Source organism: Giraffa tippelskirchi, chromosome 3, assembly GCF_054371585.1.
Source record: "Giraffa tippelskirchi isolate mGirTip1 chromosome 3, T2T-mGirTip1v1.2.pri, whole genome shotgun sequence".
Taxonomy (NCBI): domain Eukaryota; kingdom Metazoa; phylum Chordata; class Mammalia; order Artiodactyla; family Giraffidae; genus Giraffa; species Giraffa tippelskirchi.
In genome coordinates this window covers 80,424,546-80,449,400 of record NC_137277.1, presented here as the reverse complement: position 1 = coordinate 80,449,400, position 24,855 = coordinate 80,424,546, and the positions used below count along the sequence as shown (strand labels likewise).

At 38.1% G+C, this 24,855-nt stretch overlaps 1 protein-coding gene across 1 annotated transcript in view; it reads right to left on the bottom strand.

The window, feature by feature from the left end:
• The window catches only part of TTN (titin), a 274,932-nt gene that overhangs the window by 207,788 nt on the left and 42,289 nt on the right, over positions 1 to 24,855 (bottom strand). Inside the window, exons 42-45 of the mRNA XM_081579499.1 lie at positions 23,880 to 24,164; positions 23,520 to 23,645; positions 18,604 to 18,792; positions 12,968 to 13,012 (exon numbers count right to left, since the gene is read on the bottom strand). Coding sequence (XP_081435625.1) covers positions 12,968 to 13,012; positions 18,604 to 18,792; positions 23,520 to 23,645; positions 23,880 to 24,164 — 645 coding nt within the window. The remainder of the gene's footprint in view (positions 1 to 12,967; positions 13,013 to 18,603; positions 18,793 to 23,519; positions 23,646 to 23,879; positions 24,165 to 24,855) is intronic.

The window sequence follows — 24,855 nt, the reverse complement described above, 5'->3', positions numbered from 1 at the left end:
ATGCTAATGGAAACCTTAAGGACTTGCCTTCCTCAACCCTGGCTGCAAAATCTTGCCCCGCACTATCCAGTTGATCCACACTTTCCATCAAAATTTCACTTTCTGTGCACGTGTGTTCTGAAGAGACCCTGGAGACTGTGACATCAGGACCCTGGAAACTTTGTGCATGTTCCTCAGCTAAGCTCTGATTCAGGAAGAGAGCATTTTGTGACTCTTGTTTTTGAAAAGTCTCTCTTTGCCCTCTGTCCACTGCAGACATTGTCTTGTCTTTTGATAAAAGTACTTCCTCAGCCACAGAGGTCAGATATGAATAGGCTGGTGTTTCTTTTATTGATGACCGTGGATAACTCTCTTTAGGTTCAGCTAATAAAGTTTGCAGAGACTCAACTGTTGACGAACTAATTTCCTCTATGGACATGGCACTTGCGAAGATTTTTTCCGTATCTGATAGAACTAGCTGTGACTCACGCTCTTGACACATCAGAGTATCTTCTCTGGAGAGGGTGTCCTGGGACTGGGCAATTTGCAGCTGTAAATTGGGAGGTAGTTCCTTGATAGGCTGGACATGAATAGTGTCACTGATGGAAAGAAGTTCTCTGGTGCTTTCAGGAGTGGGCATGTCATGCCCCAACATGACTGTGGATTGCAGTTGCTCAGCTTTTAAAGTAACTTGACTGCTTAGTTCATTGGTTTTAACCACATGCTCATAAGAAAACTGTTGTTTTTCTTCTGCAATTAAAGCAGCTTTCAAAATGGCATCTTTTACGAAAGTTACAACTTCCTGCTCTGAGTCAAACGTCTCAAGTGCAGGGGCCTTTAACAATGTGTGTGGAAAACCTTCCGGAGCTTCTGGTGTGGACGCTGCTTTGCAGGTGGCATCAGTCATGTCTGTGTCTTCCAGAAGCACAGATAGCTCTGCTGCACAGGTGGACTCACCCCACACATTCTCCGCTTTACAGACATAGAGACCGCCATCTTCTTTCTGAGGATCATTGACGATGAATGTCCCGGAACCATCAGGATTATGAATGATAGTGTAATAAACATTGGTACAAAGTTGCTTGTTTTCTTTGAACCACAAAACAGTGGGTGCAGGCTCTCCGACTACCATGTATTCAAAGATGGCAGGGAGCCCCTGCACACAGTGCACTGGTTTTAACTTCTTAAGGAAGTAAGGAGGACAAGGACCTTGGAGCTTTTCCAGAGACTTCTCCTCTGCCGATTCTGGTTCTTCATGGCCCTCGGCTTCAGAATTTATTTTCAGATATGCGCTACACATTGCCTGCCCATATTCATTACTGGCAATACATGTATATTCTCCCTCATCCTCCAGTTTGGTGAACAGAATGATTAAGCTGTGATCATTACCGTCAAAAACAAATTTGTAGTCAGCTGAAGGGGTTAACATTGCTCCATTAAAGAACCACTGTATCTGGGGTGTGGGAATGCCAATGACAGTAACAAACAGCTTCGCCACATCCCCTATGCTTATTTCAGCATTTGACACTTCATTGATGAAAACTGGGGCATTGCCCTCCTTTTTGGAATCGAATTTAGGTGAATAAACTGAAGGTTCAGACAAAGGTTCAAGTGTTTCATTTCTATTAGATAACTGAAGGTCACAGCTAGAGGTTTGAGGTCCTTCTTCCTCGGCAGACGGAAGAGAAATAGAAAACTCTGTATGGGAAAAAATGATTATTATTGTACTATCAATTTTACTTAAACGAAGAAGTCAAAGAATTACACACCAATTGACAGTCTTCTTCTGCTTTATTCCTGAAATTGTTAATTATCATGAGATCAATTTATCAAAAAGCACATTTCTAAAAATTTTAACCTTAGCTTATTATATAAGTACTGATGCAACTTTCAATCCATTTCATTTGTGTTAGAGTTTATAAATTTTAAAGATGTTCTTATGAGTTTTCCTTTGTGATAGTTTCAATTCTAAAGTTTGCAAAACTGCTGGCTATATATTTATAATAAAAGAATTCTGGATCCAAATATTTTTCTTTAAAACGTAAGTTTTAACTAAAAATTCCAATAAACATTAAGTAACTAATATCATTTAATATTACTTAAATATTAAATAAAAAAGAATTGAGGACTATTTAAATAAATGCCTAAAAATATCCATAATTATTTCTTACATTTAGAATTTTCTTGAGTTTAAGAATGATCTTCATTGTCAAATTGAAGACTACTTATTTCCAAAATAAAACATTTATGTTTTAGTTACTGCTTATAAACTGAAGCCATTATTAAAAATAAGTGGCTACAGAAAATGGTTGATCTGAATTTGTAAGAGAACCACTGTTTTTCAGTTACTAGAAATGCAGGGCTTCTTTTGCCTGTGTAAATTGCCACATCACTTCAGCAAAGCTTTTATAATGAGGCTTATGCTAAGAAAATGGGAGAATCAGAAATGAGAGAAAACTCCAGCATTAAAAATTTGATTATATTTTATTGCACAAGAAATACCTATACAGTCTTATTGAACAGAAAAACAAGCAATGAATAACAGATGTTCTTTAAAGTTTCATGAACAGAATGAAAGAAATGTAATTTGATAACAAGGGATTAGCTTTTCATTAAATTTGTTAGGTATGTAGAACAGCTCTGTTAATAATAGTTTTATTACTTTACCTAAAAGTAGTTTGACTATTGTATTAGCTCACTCCACTTGCATTACAGGGAACAGTCTTATGTTTTAATACAAACGTATAAGCAGTAAAGAGCAAGACTCCAGTGTCTGTTGGCTATAAATATATTGATAAAACTTATCTATAAATACTCAATTATTTATAATTTCAATTAGTAAGTTGTAAAAACATTGATTAATTTCACATTCTAATGACCACTTAACTTCACATTTAATCTATAATGTTATCACTAATGTCAGCTTTCCCTTCATTTATACTCCCAAAATATCTATAAAGGGAGTGAATGTCAATATAGTGAAAATACCCCTACTCACTAACATGTTGAAATATTTTCAGTGTTTTCCCTTTCTTCTAAACATGGTATAGTAACCATAAAAAGATACTAAAGGAAATTCAAGAGTGCTGAAACATGAAAGGTATAGTTAAAAATACATGCAGTAGTAATAGCTAATAATTATGTCTAGATTCTACTATGCGTAGTACAATGAATTTTATATCTAGCATAAGAGAAATTAATATCTCAGGCTTTTAAGTTATATGGCATTGAGCTGGCAAACAAAAAATTCCATTTAATTATCTGTAACAATAAGTAAGCCACGTGTGGGCAAGGCTTATTTTTCTTTACTCCGTCATTGCTATTTTGAATATCCTCAAGTTTAATGCTCCTGAGACTAACAGAATTCTAATGAGCAAAATCAAATAAAGCCCACCTTTTTATAAGCATAAAAGTATAGTTTTCAGCTCTTTCTGCCAATCCAAAAAGGCAATAAAACTTTTCTTCTTCTTTTTTTTAAGAACAGGTTTGAACTATTGTGATGCTGTATAACGTTCGCGTAAAGTGTGCTTGTTTGTCATAACTTGAATTTGTAATTTATTTAAACATCCATTATGTGATCAAGAGTAGAATAAATCCCCAAGTCTCTAAACTGTAGAATTAGTTTTATTGCAGGGATTCATGATGTGATATATTACATCATGTCTATAATTATGACCAGATATTGTGTGCTCATTGGTTGAACCAGAAATGATAGTTCCACAACAGTGTATCTATATTGATAAGTTATGGTGACTCTAAGCAAAGCCAATGTTCTTCTGCGGGGCAGGGAGGAGCGTGGGGTATAAGCCTGACTGCTCTGTCTAGATCCTACATATACTCCCAGGTTTCTTCCTTAATTTGAAAGGCTTTTAGGGAACCCTCACTGTGGGAATAAAAAATTTGACCAATGAAAGAAACACAATAAACATAACTGGATATATGGATTCTTTTGAAAATTTAAAGGACTAATGCTTTACAATTCAATTAAAATTAGTATATTTAAAATGATCATAGTATGCAAACATTGCTCAACTCAGGGTGGAAAACAGCCATAAGATAATAGTGAGTAATTTATAGAGCTGGAAGAAGAAAAGTTTCATAATCTAATTACTATATTCTATTATTCCTCTTGTCAACTGTGGCAAAGCTAAAATACATTCTGAATTATATTAAGAGAAGTTACTACTGACTGGGATGACATACAATCAGAGTTGAATGATTGCTTCTGAGGTCTTTTGGGCTAACCCTTTGTTTTTATACAGGAAAACTAAATTTCTTTGTATTTATTACATCTTATATGAGAGAAAATTTAGCTCACAGTGGCACATAGGTACATTAAGGATTTTGTGAATTTATATAATTATAACTTTGAAAAACCAAAAGAGTCACTTTAGAAACATATATGTTGATAAATCTTAAATTTGAATGCTTATTAATTTCTAGTTAGTTTTAAAAATAAAATTCAGGAAAATGACAGGCAAGCTAATTATTTGTATATAATCTGAAATACAAATTGCCATACTGCCTCAATATTAAAAGTATCCCACTTTCTTTTTCTAATTTTAAAGATTCTGAAATTGTACTACAGCTTAAAATTTATATGTAAATGAGATACAGTAGTCCTTTCCTCATCCCAGGCCAGTATCAAATTAATGTTGCATTTTTATACTTAATGTTATCTCAAAAATTGAGAAAATGAAGCAGTTCCAGAAGTGGAAAGATATTTATTTGCATATTCTGCAAATGTCTAGGTGAACTCTATCCACCAAGAGAGCACCATTGGTCCCTTCAACACCAGCAAGAGTTAAAATGCTTAAGAGGAGGAATATTAATAAGGAAAATATTTTTTAAAGAGCTAAAAGTAAATATTAAGACTACAAGGTAAAACAAATTATAGAATTAGTTACCAACTGGGCAAAGCTGGTTTCTATTGCTGTTTGGTTTATTCAAAGTCTGAGTAAATAAGCATGAATTTGGATGAAAAAGGGTTATTATTTCAAAACTGACTTCTACTCCGAGCAGAGAGATTTTACCTTACCATTTGTCTGTGTGGTCATCTGACATGGTCTTCCATTTCACAGTTTACTTTACATAGACAGTTTATCTGCTAAAAGAGAAATGCATGCTGCTGACACACTTTATGGAGGAGGAAGGAAGGTAAAGCAGAAATGCCAACAAGTAGGTAGCCAAGGAGATGTTTAATAGTGCTTGATGCGTCACAGCAGAATTGACACAGGTGATGATCCCACAGTTTAGATAACAGAATATTTACATGTGTTACAAACAAGAGATTTCCACATAGAGAAAGTGTTTTCCCAGGGTTTTTTCAGTGTAATGTGTTCAAACAGAGCAGATGTATTTGGAAACCTATCAGATCTACATAATTTGGAAACAGTGAAAGCACTCATCAATTCTCATCATCATGGGGGCACTAACATATCGCATAGAGCTTAAATGAGAGTTAGCACAGCGCGGGCCTCAGCCATGCCCGATTTGTTTGTAGCTACACACCTGTACTCACCTTCATCCTCTTTCACTAAGCTTGTTATGAACAGGTTGTGGAATCCTATGCCACTTTCCTCGGCACTGAACCTTGCTCCTTGCACTAACTTCCCATCTTTATACCAGTAAACCATGGGCCTTGGAGAGCCACGGACTAAACACTGGAAATAAGCTGCTGTACCTAACGGTGCAGAACAGTCAGAAATACCTTTGATGAACCTGGGAGGCCCTTCTACCACCTGAAATTCAAAAAAGCTGTCTGCATATTTGCTCTTTAAGACTAACTCTTCCTTCACACTGCTTAACGTCACTTTGCTTCTCTGTGCCATCAGAGCCGACATTTCGGAGTCTCCCATGGTGAGGAATCCCCGACAGATCGCCTCCCCTACACCGTTCACAGCTCTGCACCTGTATGTCGCACTGTCAGAAAGACAAACATTGCGAATCTTCAGGGTGTGACTTCCCTTCTCCTCACTAATAACATATTTAAGGTCATCTGGCTCAATACACGTGTATTCTTTATACCATTTTACTTCGGGAGTTGGGACGCCTATGACTGAACATTTGAACACAGCGTCTGAGTTTTCTGGAATTCTAAAATCACAAATAGGCATTACAAAGCGAGGAGGCATTTCGAATACTTCTAAGTCGATTTTTAAATCTTTGTCTTCTGCCTCCCTTGAAGCCATACTTGGATCTGCTAAATTCAATGGGAGAACATCTAGGCTCACAACCATGCTTTTATGATCAGGAGTAAATTCAGGAACTGTGACTATTTTCACCTGCTTCTCAAATTCTTTAACATCTTTTTCACTTAATTCAACTTCCAGGATAATTTCCTGAGGCGAAGGGGTCCTTGACGCAGTGTTTTCCAGATCAAACTCCATGACATGCTGATGTGTTACTGGAGGTGGGAGTGCCACTGCTCTCTTTTGTTGGGGCACGATGTCCACGTGTGCAAAGCTCTTTGCTTCCCCTATGATGTTCACAGCATGGCACATGTACTCTCCCCCCTCTCCGTTTTGAATGCTAGCAATTTCCAAAGAGCACACATTACCCACCCTTTCTATTTTGATTCTTTCATCTGGCTCCAGCAAAGATTTATTTCGATACCATTTCACACCAGGAACTGGAAGGCCCTCAACTTCAACAATGAAGCCCAAGGTTGTGTTTTCATAGATCTTCCTTTTGGTCAGCGGTTCAATAAAAGATGGAGGCATTTCATTGTCTTTGGGTTCAACGGCTTCACTGGGTGTGCCAAAGGAATCAGAACGCCATAATTCATAGGCTGAGCTTCTGTCTTCTGTAGGTGTGTGGAAATGTTCACTTGCCAGACTGTCCTCCCTTCCTAGCTCTGATGGGTGCCTTTTAAAGTTTTCAGTGGGGTTTGGTCCTCTGGTAGGTATAGAGTATTCTTCAGCTGTTTTTCCTCCTAAAGGGGTGGAATATCTCTCTAGGGTCTCTCCTGGGGGTGTGGAGTATCTTTCTAGGGTCTCTCCTGGGGGTGTGGAGTATCTCTCTAGGGTCTCTCCTGGGGGTGTGGAGTATCTCTCTAAGGCCTCTCCAGGAGGTGTGGAATATCTCTCTAGTGTCTCTCCTGGGGGTGTGGAATATCTTTCTGCTACCTCGCCTTCAGAAGGTGTTGAGTACCTTTCACTAGCTTCCTCTAGAGCTGTGGTTCTTTCAGTAGTCTTATCCCCTAAATCTCTTGAGAATTTTTTAGTTGTATCTAAAGGAGGAAAATACAAATCAGGAGACTTTGGAGTTTCAAAATGTTCAACAGAGGATGGTGGGGTATAAAACTGATCTAGCTCAGAGATTTCTTCACTGCTGATACTTCCCACATCAATCGAAACATCAGATTCAGGAGAAAATGGGCGTCCCAGTGACTCCTGTTGTTGGCTGTAATACTCATACACAGTGTTGAAAGTTACTTCTTCAACCTCCATTGATGTGACTGAGTCAGTCTGAACACGTTCTGCCTTGTGCCTCGTGTCTTTAGTCTCAGGAACTTCATGTTTTCCAGCAGCAAGTAAGTACTGTGTCAGGGAGGTCTCAGATTCCGTCACCTCCGTTGTATGTGCCTCATCCAACTTAGGAGGGTTTTCAGAAAAACAAGTTTCTACCTTTTCTCTTTCAGTAGTGGAGAAAGAAGTTTCATCCTGTACTTGAATTTCTTCATAACATTTTTCTTTTTCAGGGGTATCCGTTTTTCCCCTAACTTGTTCGTTTGGATTCTGTTGTTCCTCAGTTACCAGGAAGGGAAAGCACTGACTTAAGGGCATTTGCCTGTGCAGTGTGTCTGCTTCCTGAACATCACCTGTGTGGTCTCCCAGAATTCCAGTGGTATATGCCTCTGTCCCTCCATCTTGCTTTTGAAATGATGTCAACTCTGGTTCCAAGGTATGTGCTTCCTCCATTTCACAAATCTCTAAAAGCTTTTCCTCACTTGCAGCTTTTTTCAAATGTGAGATGAAACTCCCATCTCCATTTTTCTCAGAAATATCAGTTTCTCCTACATTAGCAGATGAGCTCTGAAGTAGGGCACATGACTCACTATAGATCTCTTCAGAAAAAGTTTTAAGAGAAATATCAGTGTTTAAAATTTCTAAATTTTGTTCCTGTGTATGTTTTTCCAAATAAAAGCCATTTTCATCACTGCCACTTTTCTCCCTCAGAGTCCTATCTGAAAACTCCTTACTGGAAGAAATCTCTGGATTTGCAAGTATGTTACTTTGCGCACTTTGAGAGGTATCCTGTGTGTCAGATTGTATGGTTTCAGGGCTAGGAACTTCCTCTTTATATGGTGTTGCCTGCTCTTGACTAGTTTTTTGCTCTTGAAACTCCTTAGCTGGGTCTCCTAAATGAGAATACATTTGTTTCAGATCAAATACAAGATTCTCAGCATCGGCTGCTTCAGAAGCAGGATGCTGGGTTTGAAAATAAGTTTCTTCTGGTTGATCACCATGTAATCTGACTTCTTGAAATTTTACATCTGCAGTTTCTATTTGAGCCTGAAATTGCTTGAGGTCAAATGTAACGGGTGCTTCATATTCAGCCCTTTCAGAAACTGCAGATTGATCTGTAAGAGCTATTTCCTTCTGTTGTTCCCTTTCTTGTAATTCAGACTCCTTATGAGTTTGAGAAGAAAGCAGCTTTAAATTCATTACAATGTTAGATGAATCCTGTTCAGTGTTTGGAGACACTTCCTCTGCCTCATGCACATTTGTGTGTAGGTTACTTGGTCTTGATTTTCTTTGTCTTAATGGAAAGTCTTTGTCATCAAGTTTCTTTTGAGGAGGATTCACAAATGATTTCTTGGTAGGTCTTTTTTCTAGAATGCCTTTTTCTACCTGTTGTAACTTTTCAAATGCGATGATTCTATGCCTCACCTTTTTTCCTGGGTAGTATGTCTCTTCACCAAAAGGTTCTTCACATACAACGATGGATGATTCTTTTATATTGAAACTATCAGAAGTTCTCTCAGAGTGGATATTTGGTAAATAGTCAGGCTGGGCATATTCTTGCACATTTTCCCTCTCTGGTGCACTGAATTTTCCAAAATCATTTCTTACTTCTTTTCTATTTTTAACTTCACTGAAATCATCACTAAATGGATAAACAGTCCCCTCTGCTTGGTGTGGCTTTGATTTTTCATTTACATGTTCCTCTTTCCCTTCATCTTGCCATTGTACGAGTTCAGCTCGGAGAGGCTTGTTGATTCTTAAGGATCTAGAAGTGAACTGCATAAATCTGGGCAGTTTTTCTCTAGAAGATGTGCAAGTAACATGGCCTTTCTGTTCTATCTGTTCAACTGTCTCAAGGCTTTGAAAATACTCTCTTACAGAATATTCTTTTATACTGGATCGGGGAGTAAAAGAACCAGTTGGATAATCATAAAAATGTGCTCTTACAGATTCTCCCTGAATATGTTGATCTTTGGAATATCTGGTATAAATTCCACCCATATTTTCTAATTGACTATATCCCCTGTCAGTGACAGGTTCCACTGTTAGGTCTGAAACACTCTCAACTGTGCCTGAATTGTTTTCAGCAAAGCACCTATATTTCCCAGAATCTTGAGAATTAACATCATTAATATATAGCCTGTGGCAATAATTAATTTCTTCAAACTGGAACTTCTGGTTCTGCCTTAAAAGGACTCCGTTGTGGAACCATGTCACAGCTGGTTTAGGCTCACCAGAGAGTAAACATTCAAGGACTATGGAATCCCCTTCTCTACACCTGGCATGTTGTGGCATTTCCTGTAACACATCTGGTGGCTCGTTAGTAATGTCAGAAGAGAATATGAACTTGTGTTTTGGTGAGCAAGTTGCCTCATCCTGAGGTGTTGCTTTAGGTTCCAACTCCTCGAGTTGAAACAAGTCTCTTGACTCTCTATCCTGTTCTGGGGTAGGAGTAGCTGCTGTTATCTGAATTTCTACAGGAAAGGAAAGCAATTCTGTGTCTGCAGAGGGAGGAACTGGTGGGTTAGTTTTTAACATATGGAGGTTTGTTTGGCCCTCTTGTCTTAAAGAAGGAGGTATGCCTTTTGCTTGGTCAAACACCAACATCAGTTCCTCTTCCTCATCGGTATAGTCTTGCAACACGGGGACACTATATGCTTCCAGATCACGCCTTTGTTTTGACTTCACTTTAAGTACACTTGTTGTTTTTACTGTTCCATATTGGTTAAATAGCACGCAGGTAATGAAGCCTTCATTTTGAGGAAGAACAGAAGAAAAGGTTAATACTGAATAGTTTTCGAAGGTCTGAGTGATAAAGCCTCGATTATGTGGGATTGGTGTATCGTTGTTATACCATGTCACTATGGGTTGAGGATATCCTTGAAAATGACACACAAATTCACAACGATCACCTTCATAAACTTCTTGCGATTCTATTTCTTGAAGAAATGAAGGTGGGCAACGTTGCAGACGTTTTTGGAAAGGATTTTCAAAATATCTTGTGGCTTTTTCTTCCTGTTCAGTTTCAAATTCATCAACTTTAACGGAGGTGGAGTGTTGTAACTCTCTCACATCATCTTTTCTTATTTCAATATCTAATGCTTCACTTTCTTGGATATTTACAACTGAGCCAAAAGATTCACTGGTGTATGGTGTAGTGACTTGAGATACCTTTTCAGGAGTCTCAAATATTTCCTCATTCTTACTTACATTCACGGTATCTTCAGATGACTCTACAATTTCAGTTTGGGTCATAATGGCTTCAAGTTGTTCTCCTGCTTGGATAGTCTCATTTACTAGAATCTTACTGTATAGATGGTCTCTTGATAGACCTTCTCTTAGAAATGCCTCTTGGCTCATTCTCATTTCAGTCTGGAGAATTTCCTCATTGACAGCAGTGTGAAAGATTGTGGGAGCTTCTCCAGATTCCACATTTTGATCCATTAAATTAGGAAGGACCTGCAGATCCTGGACAGAGCCCTCGGTTGAATTATCTACCTCTTCCCTATCGTCAGCTAGATCAGGCATAGAACTGCTTTTTATTTCCTCTCTAGAGAATAGAGCATCCTTATCACTATCTTCACTTCTTAGAGTTCTTGAACTTATTTCAGATGATGTGTCTAACAGAGATAATTTCTTTTTCTCCAACAACATTCTTCTAGCCTCCCGTAAACGGCGCAACTTCATTTTGGTCTCCTCGTCCAAGAAACTTTCGCCTACATTAAGCCATTCCCTTATGTCAGATTTACTTTCTAAATATTCTTCCTCATACATTAAATCTGTTTTCCTGCTAGGGCACACTGTCTTAAAGTGTATAGTTCGTATCATTCCCTGTTGTTCCATGTCTTGCTTCTTATTAAAGGGAGAACCAGTAAACCTCAGGTCAACCTTCAACCTCCCTTCTCTCCTTTCAGCTAAAGCTGCCACATTTCCATGCGTCTGTTCTACCCTTTTCAGAAATTCTAAATATTTCTCATCTTGCCCTTTTTGAATTACGAGCAACGATGCAGTTGATTCAGCAGAGCCTTCACTATTAATTGCTAATAATCTGTAACTTCCAGAATCTCGGTCTTGGACACTTTTAACCTCTAAGCTGGAAGAGTGATGATGTAAATCACTCTCTGTTTTTATGACTCGTCGAAGCCCTGTTGCGATAGGTCGATTGTTTTGAAACCAAGTCATTTTTGGAGTTGGACAGGCAATTAATTTACACATAAAAACAACAGGTTCACCCTCAAAAACATATTTAAATGTAAGCTTTTGGGTAAAAGAAGGCTTGAAATATTCTGGCCAGGAGCTTGTTGATGATATTCTACTTGCATATCTTTTAGCAGTCATGGAGCTGTGGTCTACGTCTTCAGAATCTGAGAAAGCATCACGGGTCTCTCTTTCTGGATGCTCAGATTCTTCCTCAGAGGATGACTCTAAAAAAAAAGTTCAATTAGAAAGCATTTTACTATTTTCCATAGTATTTGAAAAAGTTGAAAATAAATGAAATTGCAAAATAGAAAATGAAATAAAGTGCATGCTACAGATTCTCACAAATCCATAAAAAAAAATTCACTCACCATATTTGTTCGAATAAACGCAACACCATGCTCTGTTTAAAAGATTCTGACACGAAAATCGTTCGTTGTCTGGTCTTTTCTTCAAACTGCTGAAATTTCTTCTTGAACAAGCAAAAATGCATTTCAAAATAACATGTTCCTGTGCATATTTGTTTTGAGAGCAGGAAAACTTTGTTCTTTTGATGGCTAAGAGGCAAATCTTACCTGACTTGCAGAGAGTGGAATAAACGCCCTTTCTGATCCTTTTGATTATAGATTAAATTATTATATTTTTGGAGAATTAACTATTTAAGAAATATATATGAGAACTACGACCATAAATAATTAGCTAAAATAAGATAAAATGAGAAGGCGTTTATTCGAACTAATACAGCCATAAAGTCATGATGTTATGCAAAGAAAAGCAGGCAATAAGGATCACATAAGGCAGCTATCTGCAAGCCAGTGTAAGAGACATATCAATGTTAAAATGATGTATGTGCATGAAGTGTAAACCAGAATGGGAATGTAACATTTTCACACATCCTAAACAAAAAAGCATTTCAATTATAATTCATTCATGACATTGCATTCTGAGAATGACAGCTAGGTTATTGTCTATTGTTCAATATAATTCACTGTGATTTTGTAAACAAACTTCTACTTATGATTTCATGCATTAAGATGAAAACCTTTTCTAATACACGCTTTTAAAAATGTCTGCAAACAAGAAGGTGAATATGGCTGACAAATTTTAAAAATAAAAGTTTAAATTACCACAAAACAAATGACTGTGAAATGCATGTAACCATCAGCATATTAAACCAGGCATGCGACATAGTAATATATACTCTAAGAGATATATTTGTACATCTATGTCATTTTTCTCAATAATACTAACAGAAGGAAGCTCAAGGATTTTATTAATCCTTCAGAATTTCTATTTAAATCTCACATTCAATGTTACAATACCTTTCATCTCCATCTCAATCTGCTCATGCAACATTGATTCAGGAGCTGGAATGGAAAAACAGGAGATTTTCATGATTAATTCCATATACTTGCTGCCTCAATTCATGATTCATATAATTACAATTTTCTCTTTATTATAATAATAGAAAACTATATACCCCAAATGCACCCCTCAAAATCCATGCCAAACAAATCAATGAGCTGGTAAGGTACATGATGATGACAGAAAGATTTTAAAACATTTTTATTTTAGGTTCTCTGTGAAATTTCCACTTTTAGTTCCATAATTCCCCATGCCTTTTACATGCATTGAGAAAAGCAATCCATAAACTATAGGAATATTTCTTTCAATTGTCTTATTGACTGAATACTTGCTAAGAGACAAAAATCACATTTAGAAGAAACATGCATTTTCTAACTTGCCACTTTTAACTCCGCTTTCCCTAAAGAATTAAGTGTTTCCTGCTAGTAAAAACTCTTTTGATTTGAAACCACCTTTAAAACTTTATGCAAAGTCCGATTATATGTTAAAGAGCAAAACAGAGAGTCCTCAGCTCAAAGTTGCTTTTATTATATAAGGAAAAGTCACAGCCTTTAGACACAATCATCTCGGGGTGGCTTCTGGAGGAAGCAGATGTCCAGGTCCACTCTCATTCTCCTGTCTGCGTGACACAAGTCAGCGGGTCTACTGCCCTGCCTTCTCGGTTCCTTGTAGTCTCTGGCATGAAGTTACTGACAAACTTGATGTTTTCTTTGATGACGCTCTCTTTACTTCATGCGTTGTTTTAAGTTGGGACTCTTTGAGTGTTTTAATACTTTTAGGGTCTGAACTAAGGGTAATTTTGTAAATGCTCGGATTTGGTATACTTTTGCTAGGTAAGAATAAAGTTTGGGAAAGGAATAAATTAGCTGCATTTGTAAAACACAAGCAGAATTTAGAGGAGATGGAATGTCATTAGGATGAGAGAGAAAGCAGCACGTTAGTCTCAAAACTGATATTTATCTATGCTTACTATGCACATGAGAACTCTACCCAAACAGACTTACGGGGGTTCAGATTCCTACCTGACTTTCGTAGCTAACTCAGTAGCCTATATAAAGTCATTAGGGCAAAATAAAAGAGGACCAGATAAAGACTGGCTCATGTTAGATAATTAGATAACTGTGCCTGATCCTTTACTCTTCATACACTTAAAAGTGGCTTATGTCTTAATTTTCTTAAATAAGGCAGTCTGGACTTGCCAAGGGGAAAAAAAAGTGCTCATTGGCCAAGAACATTTTAATAATATAAGCTGCTGGAACTGAGTGAACTGAAAATTCCAAGGCAAAAATGTCCAGTTCAAATCCACTCTGGGAACATGGTGATCAAACACAGTCCTAGGGCACCAAGTTCTTTAGGAAGCAAGTTGAAAGGCCTACATTGCTCACATCTCCAAAAACACAGCCAGCTCCCAATTATTTTACTGCAGGAACAGTCCCAGTTGTCACCTACATGGCTCGTAGACAACACATCTAGGTAGATAGTTACCTGTCTGATGACTGTGCTAGCTAGCAGCCATGGTGAAACTGAGGGTCCACTTTCAGGATGGTGCAATTTTCCACTTAATTTTCATCTAATTTGCATAATTAGACCTCAGTTCTTGACCTATTCCTTTCTTAGGCTTTGAAAATTAATCAGAAACAGCTATAGACCAAAACCGTCAGATCAAGAAAGAAAAAAATCCTCCTTCTGATGAGTGAGGATTGCAGATACTTTAAGTGAGTTAATTAATCTGTTTCAAAATGCAGTGCAAAGATGGCCATGCAAATAGCACTGTGTTGCCCCCCTGTTCATTTCTAACACCTCAAAAATAGCATGGCTGGATTGGGGAAGAACTAAAGGGCACAGCTCCACAGACTCTTGGAGATGCCCAAACTTCTTCCTCCCACCTCCCTCCATGGGATTCAGTGAAGGTCCTTTGCCTGCAGACACACAGCACAGGATTCGAGTACATGAAGAATACTTTTCTCATTTCATTAATAGTGAAGAAGACAATCCAAGGATGAAAGGAAGACATTATCTTCTGCCCAGATAAATACATTCATGTCCTTCCAGACACAGCGGTGAGTCAAGTACAATAACAACAAAAATAGTATCTTGCTATGAGATAATTTTACAATTCTGCAAGAAGCTGAGATTGTAAAGCAGCGGCATTGATTGAGAAATGTCTAAAGACTACTAATTTTGGTCCAGACAATGCCAGGCACAATAATAAATACTCAATAAAAACTCAATGATCTATAACACCTTAAACTACTTTGGTACACTTCCTAGGTGGTATGTTTCGTAAACATTAGAAAAAAATGGCACATATGAAACAAACCTTAACTTCCTGAACTCAGATTTGAAAGTTAAGCTTCTGTGAATCTAGAGTGGAAAGTTACATGTTCGTAAGTTTAGCCAATGAGTTGGTTGACTTTCACAAGTCATTTATGAATAGAGTGTTAACTTAAGGGTGTTTAAATTAATATTCATTGATACAATTTGCATGATGGAAAACCTGCATGAAGTGATGAGGATGAAATGAAGCAAGTCAGAGCTAAAAATCCAATAACCACCTTCTAGTCTTAGCACTGCTGACATTGTCTTCTCTCCATACTCATTGTGTACAATGCAGCTGTACACTCCTTGGTCTACCAGCTGAACATTACATGTGGTAAGAGACTGAATATTTCCATTTTGTGACTGCTTCACTCTCTTATATTCCTCTAGCTTTACATCTTCATAAATTCAAGTTATATCAACAGAAGACTCATCTTCTAAAACACAGAGGAACTGAGTCGTGTCACTGCACTTTACAGAGAGGTCCTGAAGATGCAGGAGAATTTTTGGCACTTCACCCATTGGCTCTTCAGCACTTTTCTCAGATAACTCAGTGCTTTCTGCAATTTGTCAAAGGGATGCAGCCTGGTGCAACTCTACATCTTCAATGGATGCAGCTGTGTGGGTGCAACTTTGAGATACACTTTCAAAAACCTGCAATTCATATTCATATGATGATCTTTGAAATGACTTCATTTCACTCTGCAATATTTTGCCAGTCCTGCTTTGTGAAAGAGGACTCTGCTGCTGTCTGGGACTTGGTGGACACTTAGATCTCTCCCAGAACTTTGCCTAGCTAGGGCTTGCACTTATGATAAGTGACAAGAAAAAGAAAACAATATTAAGAGCTAAGTTTCGTCACTTGGCCAGGTTAATAAAATGGCATGGCAGATGAAGATGAAAGACACCACTGTTGCTCAGAAGCAGCCTTCTAGATGCAGTGTGCTCCAGGGTGTCAGGATTACACAAAAGAGAGTTCATTCCCAGTGATGCTGTGATGAATGGACGATGAAGGCTCACGCAGATGCCACGAAGTATCTGCTTCCTTCCTTCTGTTGTCATTGCAGCTTCACAGAGTGATATAACCACTCTTTTCTCCTGACTCTATTTGGGATATCATTTGTCCTCCCTCTCCCATATGCTTTATCAGCAATAGGTAGCAAGTAGATCATTAATGATGCAGTGATGAGATGTTGTTTAGAAAAGTAAAAATGTCAAGCAAAGTTGATGCCTGCATGCTAAGTAGCCTCAGTTGTGTCCAACTCTGTGTGACCCTGTGCCCTGTAGCCCACCAGGCTCCTCTGTCCATGGGATTCTCCATGCAAGAATACTGGAGTGGGTTGCCATGCCATCCTCCAGGGGATCTTCCCAAATAATAACTAGTGGAATGCCCTGAACACATACTTCAGTGAGATTTCAAGTATACTGGTTAAACCATAGTTGAGGACTTAGGGGGAACTGTTAGTAAATGATGGACCAGCCACAATATGCACTTAGACACACAGCAGAGACTCTCATTAGCAACAGTGGGAGAAGCAGGGATGCAGCAGGTCAAAGTCTTTGAAGCAAGCTGGGCTTCCTTTACCTTTTGGAGTCACTGTGAGGGTAGCTGCACAAGTGGCTTCCCCAGCGCTATTGGCTGCTTTGCAACAGTATTGCCCGGCATGCTCTGAGTAAGCATCAACTATAAGCATTAAAGCCAAGCCTGTGGACTCCTCAAAGTGGAAAACTACATCTTTTGTTGGTAGAATTGATTGTTGGTTATGAAACCACTGGATTTCTGGCTTGGGAATGCCAGAAACCCTGGCATGAAATCTGACTGTCTCCCCGGTGTGCACCCTGAGGCTGGATAGAGGCTGGATGAAGATGGGCTTTTGGCCAAGGGGCTCCTTCTTAAATGAAACTGATGAAGAGATATGCCATTGAGAGTTGGATGTAACTTCTTCAAGTGTGCTAAATCCTGAAAAGAAGCATGCCAACCTTTAATGTCGTACATACCCTGCATTGAAACCAGAACTCATTGGGGTGCAAATTTCAATGGGGGACTAGAATCTAATCCAATCTTGATGCCTTGTCAACATATGCCACTACTGATTCAAAACCATACAAGTTCCCTACCATTCTCCAGACACGCTGAGGCATAAATAGTCTAAGGAATTTCATACATTGTTCATGAAGGCAGTAGCAGAGTATGCAATTCAGGTTAGATGTTCTTGTTTTCTGTTATTTTTTCCCCCTCCGGTTGTAAGACCAGCTTTTATTTTTGGTAAACCACATTACACTGATTGTTAAGAAAACCTCTGATTATCAAAATGAAGTTTTTAAAATTAAGGGAAAAAAGTGAGAGCTGCCTTAACTCCTCATGTATTTGTATGTGTTTAATATCATAGAGACTAAGGACTTTCCTGGTGGTCCAATGGTTAGGAGGCCGCCTTCCAATGCAGGGGACATGGGTTTAATCCCTAGTCGGGGAACTAAGGTCCCACATGTTGTGGGGCAACTAAGGCCATATGTCACACCTACAGGGCTGAAGCCCTCTTGCCTCAACGAAGACCCAGCGAGCCACAACTAAGACCCAATGCAGCCAAAAACAAATAAATTTTAAAAATATTAGAGACTAAATTGCTCAGGAAAAATAGTCTGACTGTATAAAAATACTATCTCATTTTGAATCAAAGCGCCCTCCCTTGCCCTGATACTGAGGAAGTGTTCCTGAATGCAATTTAAGAGCCCCAAGTAATAGAAAAATGTTAAACCATCTCACAGCTGAGCCTCTCAATCCTCAAGCATTCTTTGAATGATGGCGAAACACATCCAGCTGATGTACAGACCTGAAATCATCCACAGTAGCTTCTGGGAAATCAGAATTTTGTCAATACCATGTGGGATAGGAACACCCTTACACAGAAAAATTCTTTTTAAAAATTTTCATGCTAACCAGATGAGAAAACAAATCTACCTAATTCTTTAGCATATGTTTCTCCCCATTCTGATACATGCTGCTCAGGAAGCATGAAAGCTGGTAATGAGAGCAATACATTACAAAATACTATGGAGACAAAGCAGGGCAAAATAAAAGATGATATGCTCTGTGATTCATAGTGGGAGGGGATAACTGAAAAGAGAGAACATTGCATGTAACATGGAAACAATTAGTTACATTAAGAGAAAGGTAGGACCAACGATGATTTACATGAAATCCTTAGTGATTGTTACTGACATTGTAAGATGAGATCTATGTTTAAATGTGGCTCTTAAAACTGTTTTACCATACCTTCTAGTCTCAGAGTGGCTGTGCTTGAGACTTGACCTACAGCATTACTGGCAACGAAAGTATAAATTCCTTCGTCTTCTGGAAAAGCTTCTGCAATTTCCAGTTGGTAAGTGTCTTCAAACTGGGTCATTTTAAAGAACCGAGATGGCTTGATTTTCTTGTCTTTGCTGTACCAAGACACTTTTAGATCTGTAATACAAAAGGAAAAGGATCTTTAAATTACCCAAAGTGGATATTTTTATTTACCTGCAAACACAAAATGGACTATATAGGTGACTAATTTTATATTTATCTAAATAATATGATACTTTTGGGCATGCCACATCTGATCTTATATAATTTCTTGTCATTTTTAAGAAGGAAACATGATTTTAGAGAAATCCAGCTTATAGACGGGTTAAAATGTTTGAAATTTTACAATTTTAGTTATATTCTTTGTAATCATTTGCATGTCACACTATGGAAGCAAAGATGAGATTTTTACACATTCGGTGACTTTGAGAGAAGGACTGTCCTGAGAAATAGTGACCTCTCAAGGTGACTGAGACTGGTTGCCTACTGAGACAGGAAATGAGGAAAATCTGTTTAGGGAGAAAGATCCATCAAAATTAGAGCTGAAATGATCAATACTCCATAAGGTCTAAAAGAGATACCATTGAAGGCTGAAGAAAAAAAACCTCTACTATTTTGTTACCAGTGGGCAAGCATTGGAAGGTCTCAGCACATCAGAAAATAATCTTTAAAACTGAAAGAAAGATTCATGAAATTTGAGCATCTTAGATAAATTTGGCTTTTTTTCAAAGCAGCAGTAATAATAAATAATACTATAACTAGGTATTTCCACACAAGGATTTGAACCATCTTAAAATGATAGAAAATAAAAACCCAAACCAAGGATAAAATAGTATATGCTGTTAAAGTTTAAGGTGATGTGTACTTTTAAAATTAGTATCCTTTCACTAAAGCTATAACCCTGTAAGTCGAATGTAGATTCAAATTCAGTTACTTGTTTTAAAAGCCAAAATCAAAAGCATCTTCTTTTTGCAATGTGGTCATTATGTTACTTCCTTATCTCAATATGATCCATGGAGATCTTCCAACAGTCCAATCATTTAGTGTTTGCTTGCATTTTTGCATAACTACTAGTTTATGAAGGTTTCCCCCACTTCCCACTATGGTAGTTGTTTATAAACAAGTGCCCCTTTTAAAGAAACAAATCATTCCACTTCCTTAGGTAGCAAGGTAAAATAGGAAATGGAATCCTGACAATACAATTTATCAGCCATGTGACCTTAGACATGTAAGCTAATCTCTTTGAATAAGTCTTCTCATTTGTAAAATAAGAAGCATAATAATTCATAGGCTATAAAACTGCTGTGTGAATTCCATGACACACAGAGGAAAGGGCTTTATAAACAATAAGCACAGTCATTCATTAAAGCAAGAATAGCTAACCTCACAAGGGATCAGCAATGCCTTCAACAACTTGCCAAAGAAACAGGGTCATAGGATATAAAAGCAATATTATCACATAGGATGTAAAAGTCATCCTACAAACACTTGGTTTGTTTGTTTAGTCCTCAATGGAAAGGGAAGGGTAGAGAGTATTAGTCCTCACAAGAAAGCTTATTTTTCCTGACAACTTCTTCCTTTGGTGAACTGAATGAAGCAGGAGGACAGGCATGGATTGCCTGTAAGAAATGAGCTAAAGGGCAAGATCTGTCTTGGTAGTGGACTTGGTGCTTCTCGTTGGACTACCAGTCCCTGTGTCAGCCACTGGCTTCTCCTAGCTCCTGTGAGGCCACCCCACAACCTCTGCTCCTCACCCCCGCTACACCATTGTATTTGGTCCCTGGGTCTCATTCATTCTACCTCCTGAACTCTTGCACAATCTGCCCCCTTCTTTCTTCTGACTACCATCGTTGTCAACACTTTCCAAGCCTATCCTTATGATATGAAAGAATACCAGCCTCTCTGCTGGCTCCTCACCTCCAGTCTCATCTCCCACATCTGTCCATTCCTCCTTTCATTATCAGTGTTGCTTCTAAAACCTGATCATGTTACTGAGGGGTTTAAAAATCTCTCAGTGATTCCTCAAAGTAAACAGGAGTCCTAACTAACCATAGGATACTAATAACTTTAGTATCTGGCCCTTGCCTTCTTTTCTAGCCTCTCAGCTCCCTCATTACATGACCATATTTAAACCACTTGTTGCCAGCACAAGTGTTCTGGAAACCTTTAGGACTCTGTAAATGTCGTTTTCTGTCTGAAGCACCCTTGTGCTCAATAAGCCATTAATTCTTCAGTGTGCCATCCATGCATCTTTCCCCAGCTGTCTCCCAGACAGAGAGCACTGAGTAGGTGGGCTGTTACAGCACTTACGACCTTGGAATCTAGCCGTGCATCTCCTCACCTACACACTGAGCTCCGTGAAGCCAGGGTCAGGTGTGGGAGCGCTAGAACCTAGCATGATGTCTCAACAGCAGGACACAAATATTGGTAGAATAAAACAAAAGAGATGCTTAAATGAGCGATGGGCCTTCCTCACTGCCTAACTAATTATTTATCATTTCACTTAGCTAGTTGCCACTCTGTAAGCCTCCAAATGATACTGACTCATTACAGAATGAACAGTAGCAAATATTTACGTTTTAAAATTCTACTCTTCCAAATTTCTATGCTACCAGTAGGTGGCACCAGAGACCTTCAGTTGACAACATTCTCACTCATAAAAGCACCGCCAGATAGCTCGGACCATATTCTGTGTTTTGTTAAGTATTGATTTCCCATAACATGAGACTAGGGCTTCAGCCTACATTTTTTTTTTTTCCAGTTTGCAGAAAGTAGAGCTGCATTTACTTTCTTAAGGCAAGCTGTGTAAATATTTTCAGTCCGAAGGGCATGAAACAATGTGATCCAGTAAGCTTTTATTTTAAAAAGGCATTTTATTCAATGCATTTAATTTTTGTTACATAGAAAATACATTTATGACAGGATGCTAAAACCTCTGTATATATCTAAATATTGCCACACAGAGAGAGTTAATGATCACATGAATTTATAAAGTCCATTCAAACATTTAAAGACATTGCCCATATAGAAAAGATATTTTTCTTTTGCTATCCCAATTGAGGTCTGCTAAAGATTCAGATGTATTTTTACAACATCCTAAAAGCAAACTATAAAATGACTTACCTAAAAAATCACTATATAAATATATATAAGACTACTACTTTAGATAATCCATATTTACATATAATTATTCAAAATTTTTCCTCTAAAAATTCAACAAATAGATAAATTATTTAGTGTGACTTTGGTGAATTTAAAATTAAAATTGCTTTTTCTTTCTTGTGTTAGTAAGATATTATCAATTCAGTTCTGATTTCTTAATATTTAGGGTTTCTCAAATATTATGTTTTAAAGTAATAAAGTCTACAGTATTTATCTATGTTGGTCCCCCATTACCAGACTTTTATGTTTCTATAATTCCTTTCAGTGGTTGTAATAAAATTAATATATTGAGTACCAGCCACTTGTCAGCCATGTCACGCCTATAAGTGCTTTATATACTTTGTATCCTTTAATTATGCTCATAAAATCAAGTGGGTCTATTTGGTTTCTAGATCAGCATCTCCAAATCAGAGGAGGAAATCATTAGGTGATAGAAGCATGGTAGAAATACTAACTTGTTTAGGAAAATGGCCTCTGGCAAGGTAGAGACTGGGTCATAAACTAATGGGAGAAGCACTATAAACAAAACACACTTACTAGGAGTGCTGTGAGATGCCCAAGCTGGGACAATTTCCCTTTGTGGTGGCATATAAAAGCCAAGAAAATGAGAGAAGGATTTTCAGCTGGGATAAAGTTGGCTTACCCTGTCAATCTAAAATCATCATTGGGTAAAAATGGCTCCAAACATTCTGTCTTATTCTACTAAGGTCATACTCCTGGGGGGATGGGAGGGGCTAATGGTCTTTGGGAAACATGCAGCAATTAAAAAATCGTAACAGCTAATAGATTGAGGGATTACTTTTAGATGGGCACTGTGCTACGTGCTAATGTGGGTTATCTAAAATAATCATGATGAATGAATGATCTGAAGCAGGGGATATCAGCCATTTAACAATCATGCTTTTGTCCAATCAACAAGTACTGAGCATCTACTATGTCCAGAGCTATCCTAGGACAAGGATCTACTCTTGCTTTTACAGAGCTTTTCTTCTAGTAGCTACTGCTTTTCAGGCATCAGGTTTTCGATATTAAGAATCCCTGCCCTCATGAAATGTATATTTTATGACTGCTTTATTATCCTCACTTTATTCATGAGGGAAAGAGAACCAGAGGAATCATGTCTTTGCTGAAGGTCACACAGTGGAGCTAAGATTCAAATTCAACCTCTCCAATCGTCAGGCCCCCACTTTTGTCCAGTACCAGACACGCCTTCTAAATGCATGTGCCTTTTCACACAAGCCCTGTCTGTAGACTGAACGTCTTACATATAAATAGACTCTTCTTTTAAAAAATATGTAGATGCTATTATAATTAATTTAATAATGATTGTAGGTTTTGTTGTATTTTTTCAAGAGGTAACAAAAGTCTGACTACAACCATAAAGAAAACATGACATTTTTGTAAGTTTAAAACACTGAAAAACACTGAATTTTTCTTTTAAACACATAGCATGAAATTTATCATCTTCACTATTTTCAGGTGTATAGTCCTAAAAATAGTGGTGGGAAACACTGATCTAATTCTTAATTCAGTAATTCAAGTAAATGTTCTGCAAGATGCCCATTAAACTTCAAATTATGAATGAGAACTGTTTGTAAGGGAGGAAGGGGTGAGAAAACCTTTTCTTCACTTAAATCAGTCTTTTTAAATATTAGCAATTCTACCCTTCCTGGTAAACCTACCTGTTCCAGAAACTCTGCATTGAAAGTGGGCTGGCCGTCCCTCAGAAGTGACAGCGTCCTGAAGTGGGCTGACAATAGCAGGAGGATAAACTGGCATTTCCTGATCAGGAGACACAACTTCTGGAACTAAAGAAAGGGACCACAAGAGTCGTCAGAATTAAGTCACCCTACAGACCTCTCAGAATGAAGCAAGCCAATTTCTCTTAATTTATCTGGCCATGGAGCCCTTTCAAAGTTTCCAAGTCGTATAGCAATCTACTTTTAGGACTTCCAAGCTGTATTTTTTAAATGCCCTGGGAGAATGCAAAAGCGAGTTTCTTAGGTTTCAGTTTAAGCTGAGAAGTAGCAAGGCATTTCTACCTTCCACAGAGAGTGATGCTGAGGTGGTGGCAACTCCGTAGTCATTCCTGGCTTCACAGGTGTAGACGGCTGCGTCCTCTGGGAAGGCTTCAATGAGCAAAAGTGTATATTCTTGCCCATCGTGAAGGAATTTGCACTTGAAACCAGTGGAAAGCAGCTGCTCTTCTTTATACCAGGAAATTTTGGGCTGTGGTCTGCCGGATATCACAGCACAGAAGCGGGCAGGCTTGCCAGACTGCACGGTAATAGGCTGGAGTTCCTGCAGAATCTGGGGTGGCTCTGGGGCTGGGAAGAAAAGAAGACAGATAGCCCATGAAAACACAGGAAAGCACTGGAAAATCCATGTTAGTTCACTGCCAAGTGGTTATGTACCCTGAAACAGAAGTTTGGAATTGTGGTATCTTTAATTGTCTCAGAATGTTAGAATATTCCTCATGCTAAGTAGGAAAAAAAAAATGGAATTCTGTCCATAAGTAGAGGGAATAGCTTTAGAAAAATACTTTTGATATTTGGGGGGTAGGTAGGTGCTGCAAGTGCTGAGTTTCTCAACATAATATGATCACCCCTTTCCTGGCTGGGGTCTGAATTGAGGAGCAGTGGACAGTCCCCTAAAGAATACTGGAACACTTCCACATGCTACCTATTTTTAACAGTCATTGGGCAAATCCCGTGGTGAGCTCGATTATCCCATTCAGGTCTGTTTTGCAAGTATTTGTGTATGTGTCATAGTCATTTTTTAAAGATACTGGTGCCAATGAAGTGCAATCATTATGAGTGAATGAATGTCATTTTAGATCTAAAGGCAATTAGGTAATTTTTTAAAAATCAACTTTCCTGTTAGGCTAATCAGAACATATTCTTGGTGTCACGATGACTAAGGGAAACTGAGTGGCTCATGAGCCAAGAAATGACTTCTGTGAGGCTGTTTTCTGACATGGTCACATGGAAAGACCTTTACTACGCTGCTCAGTTTCTC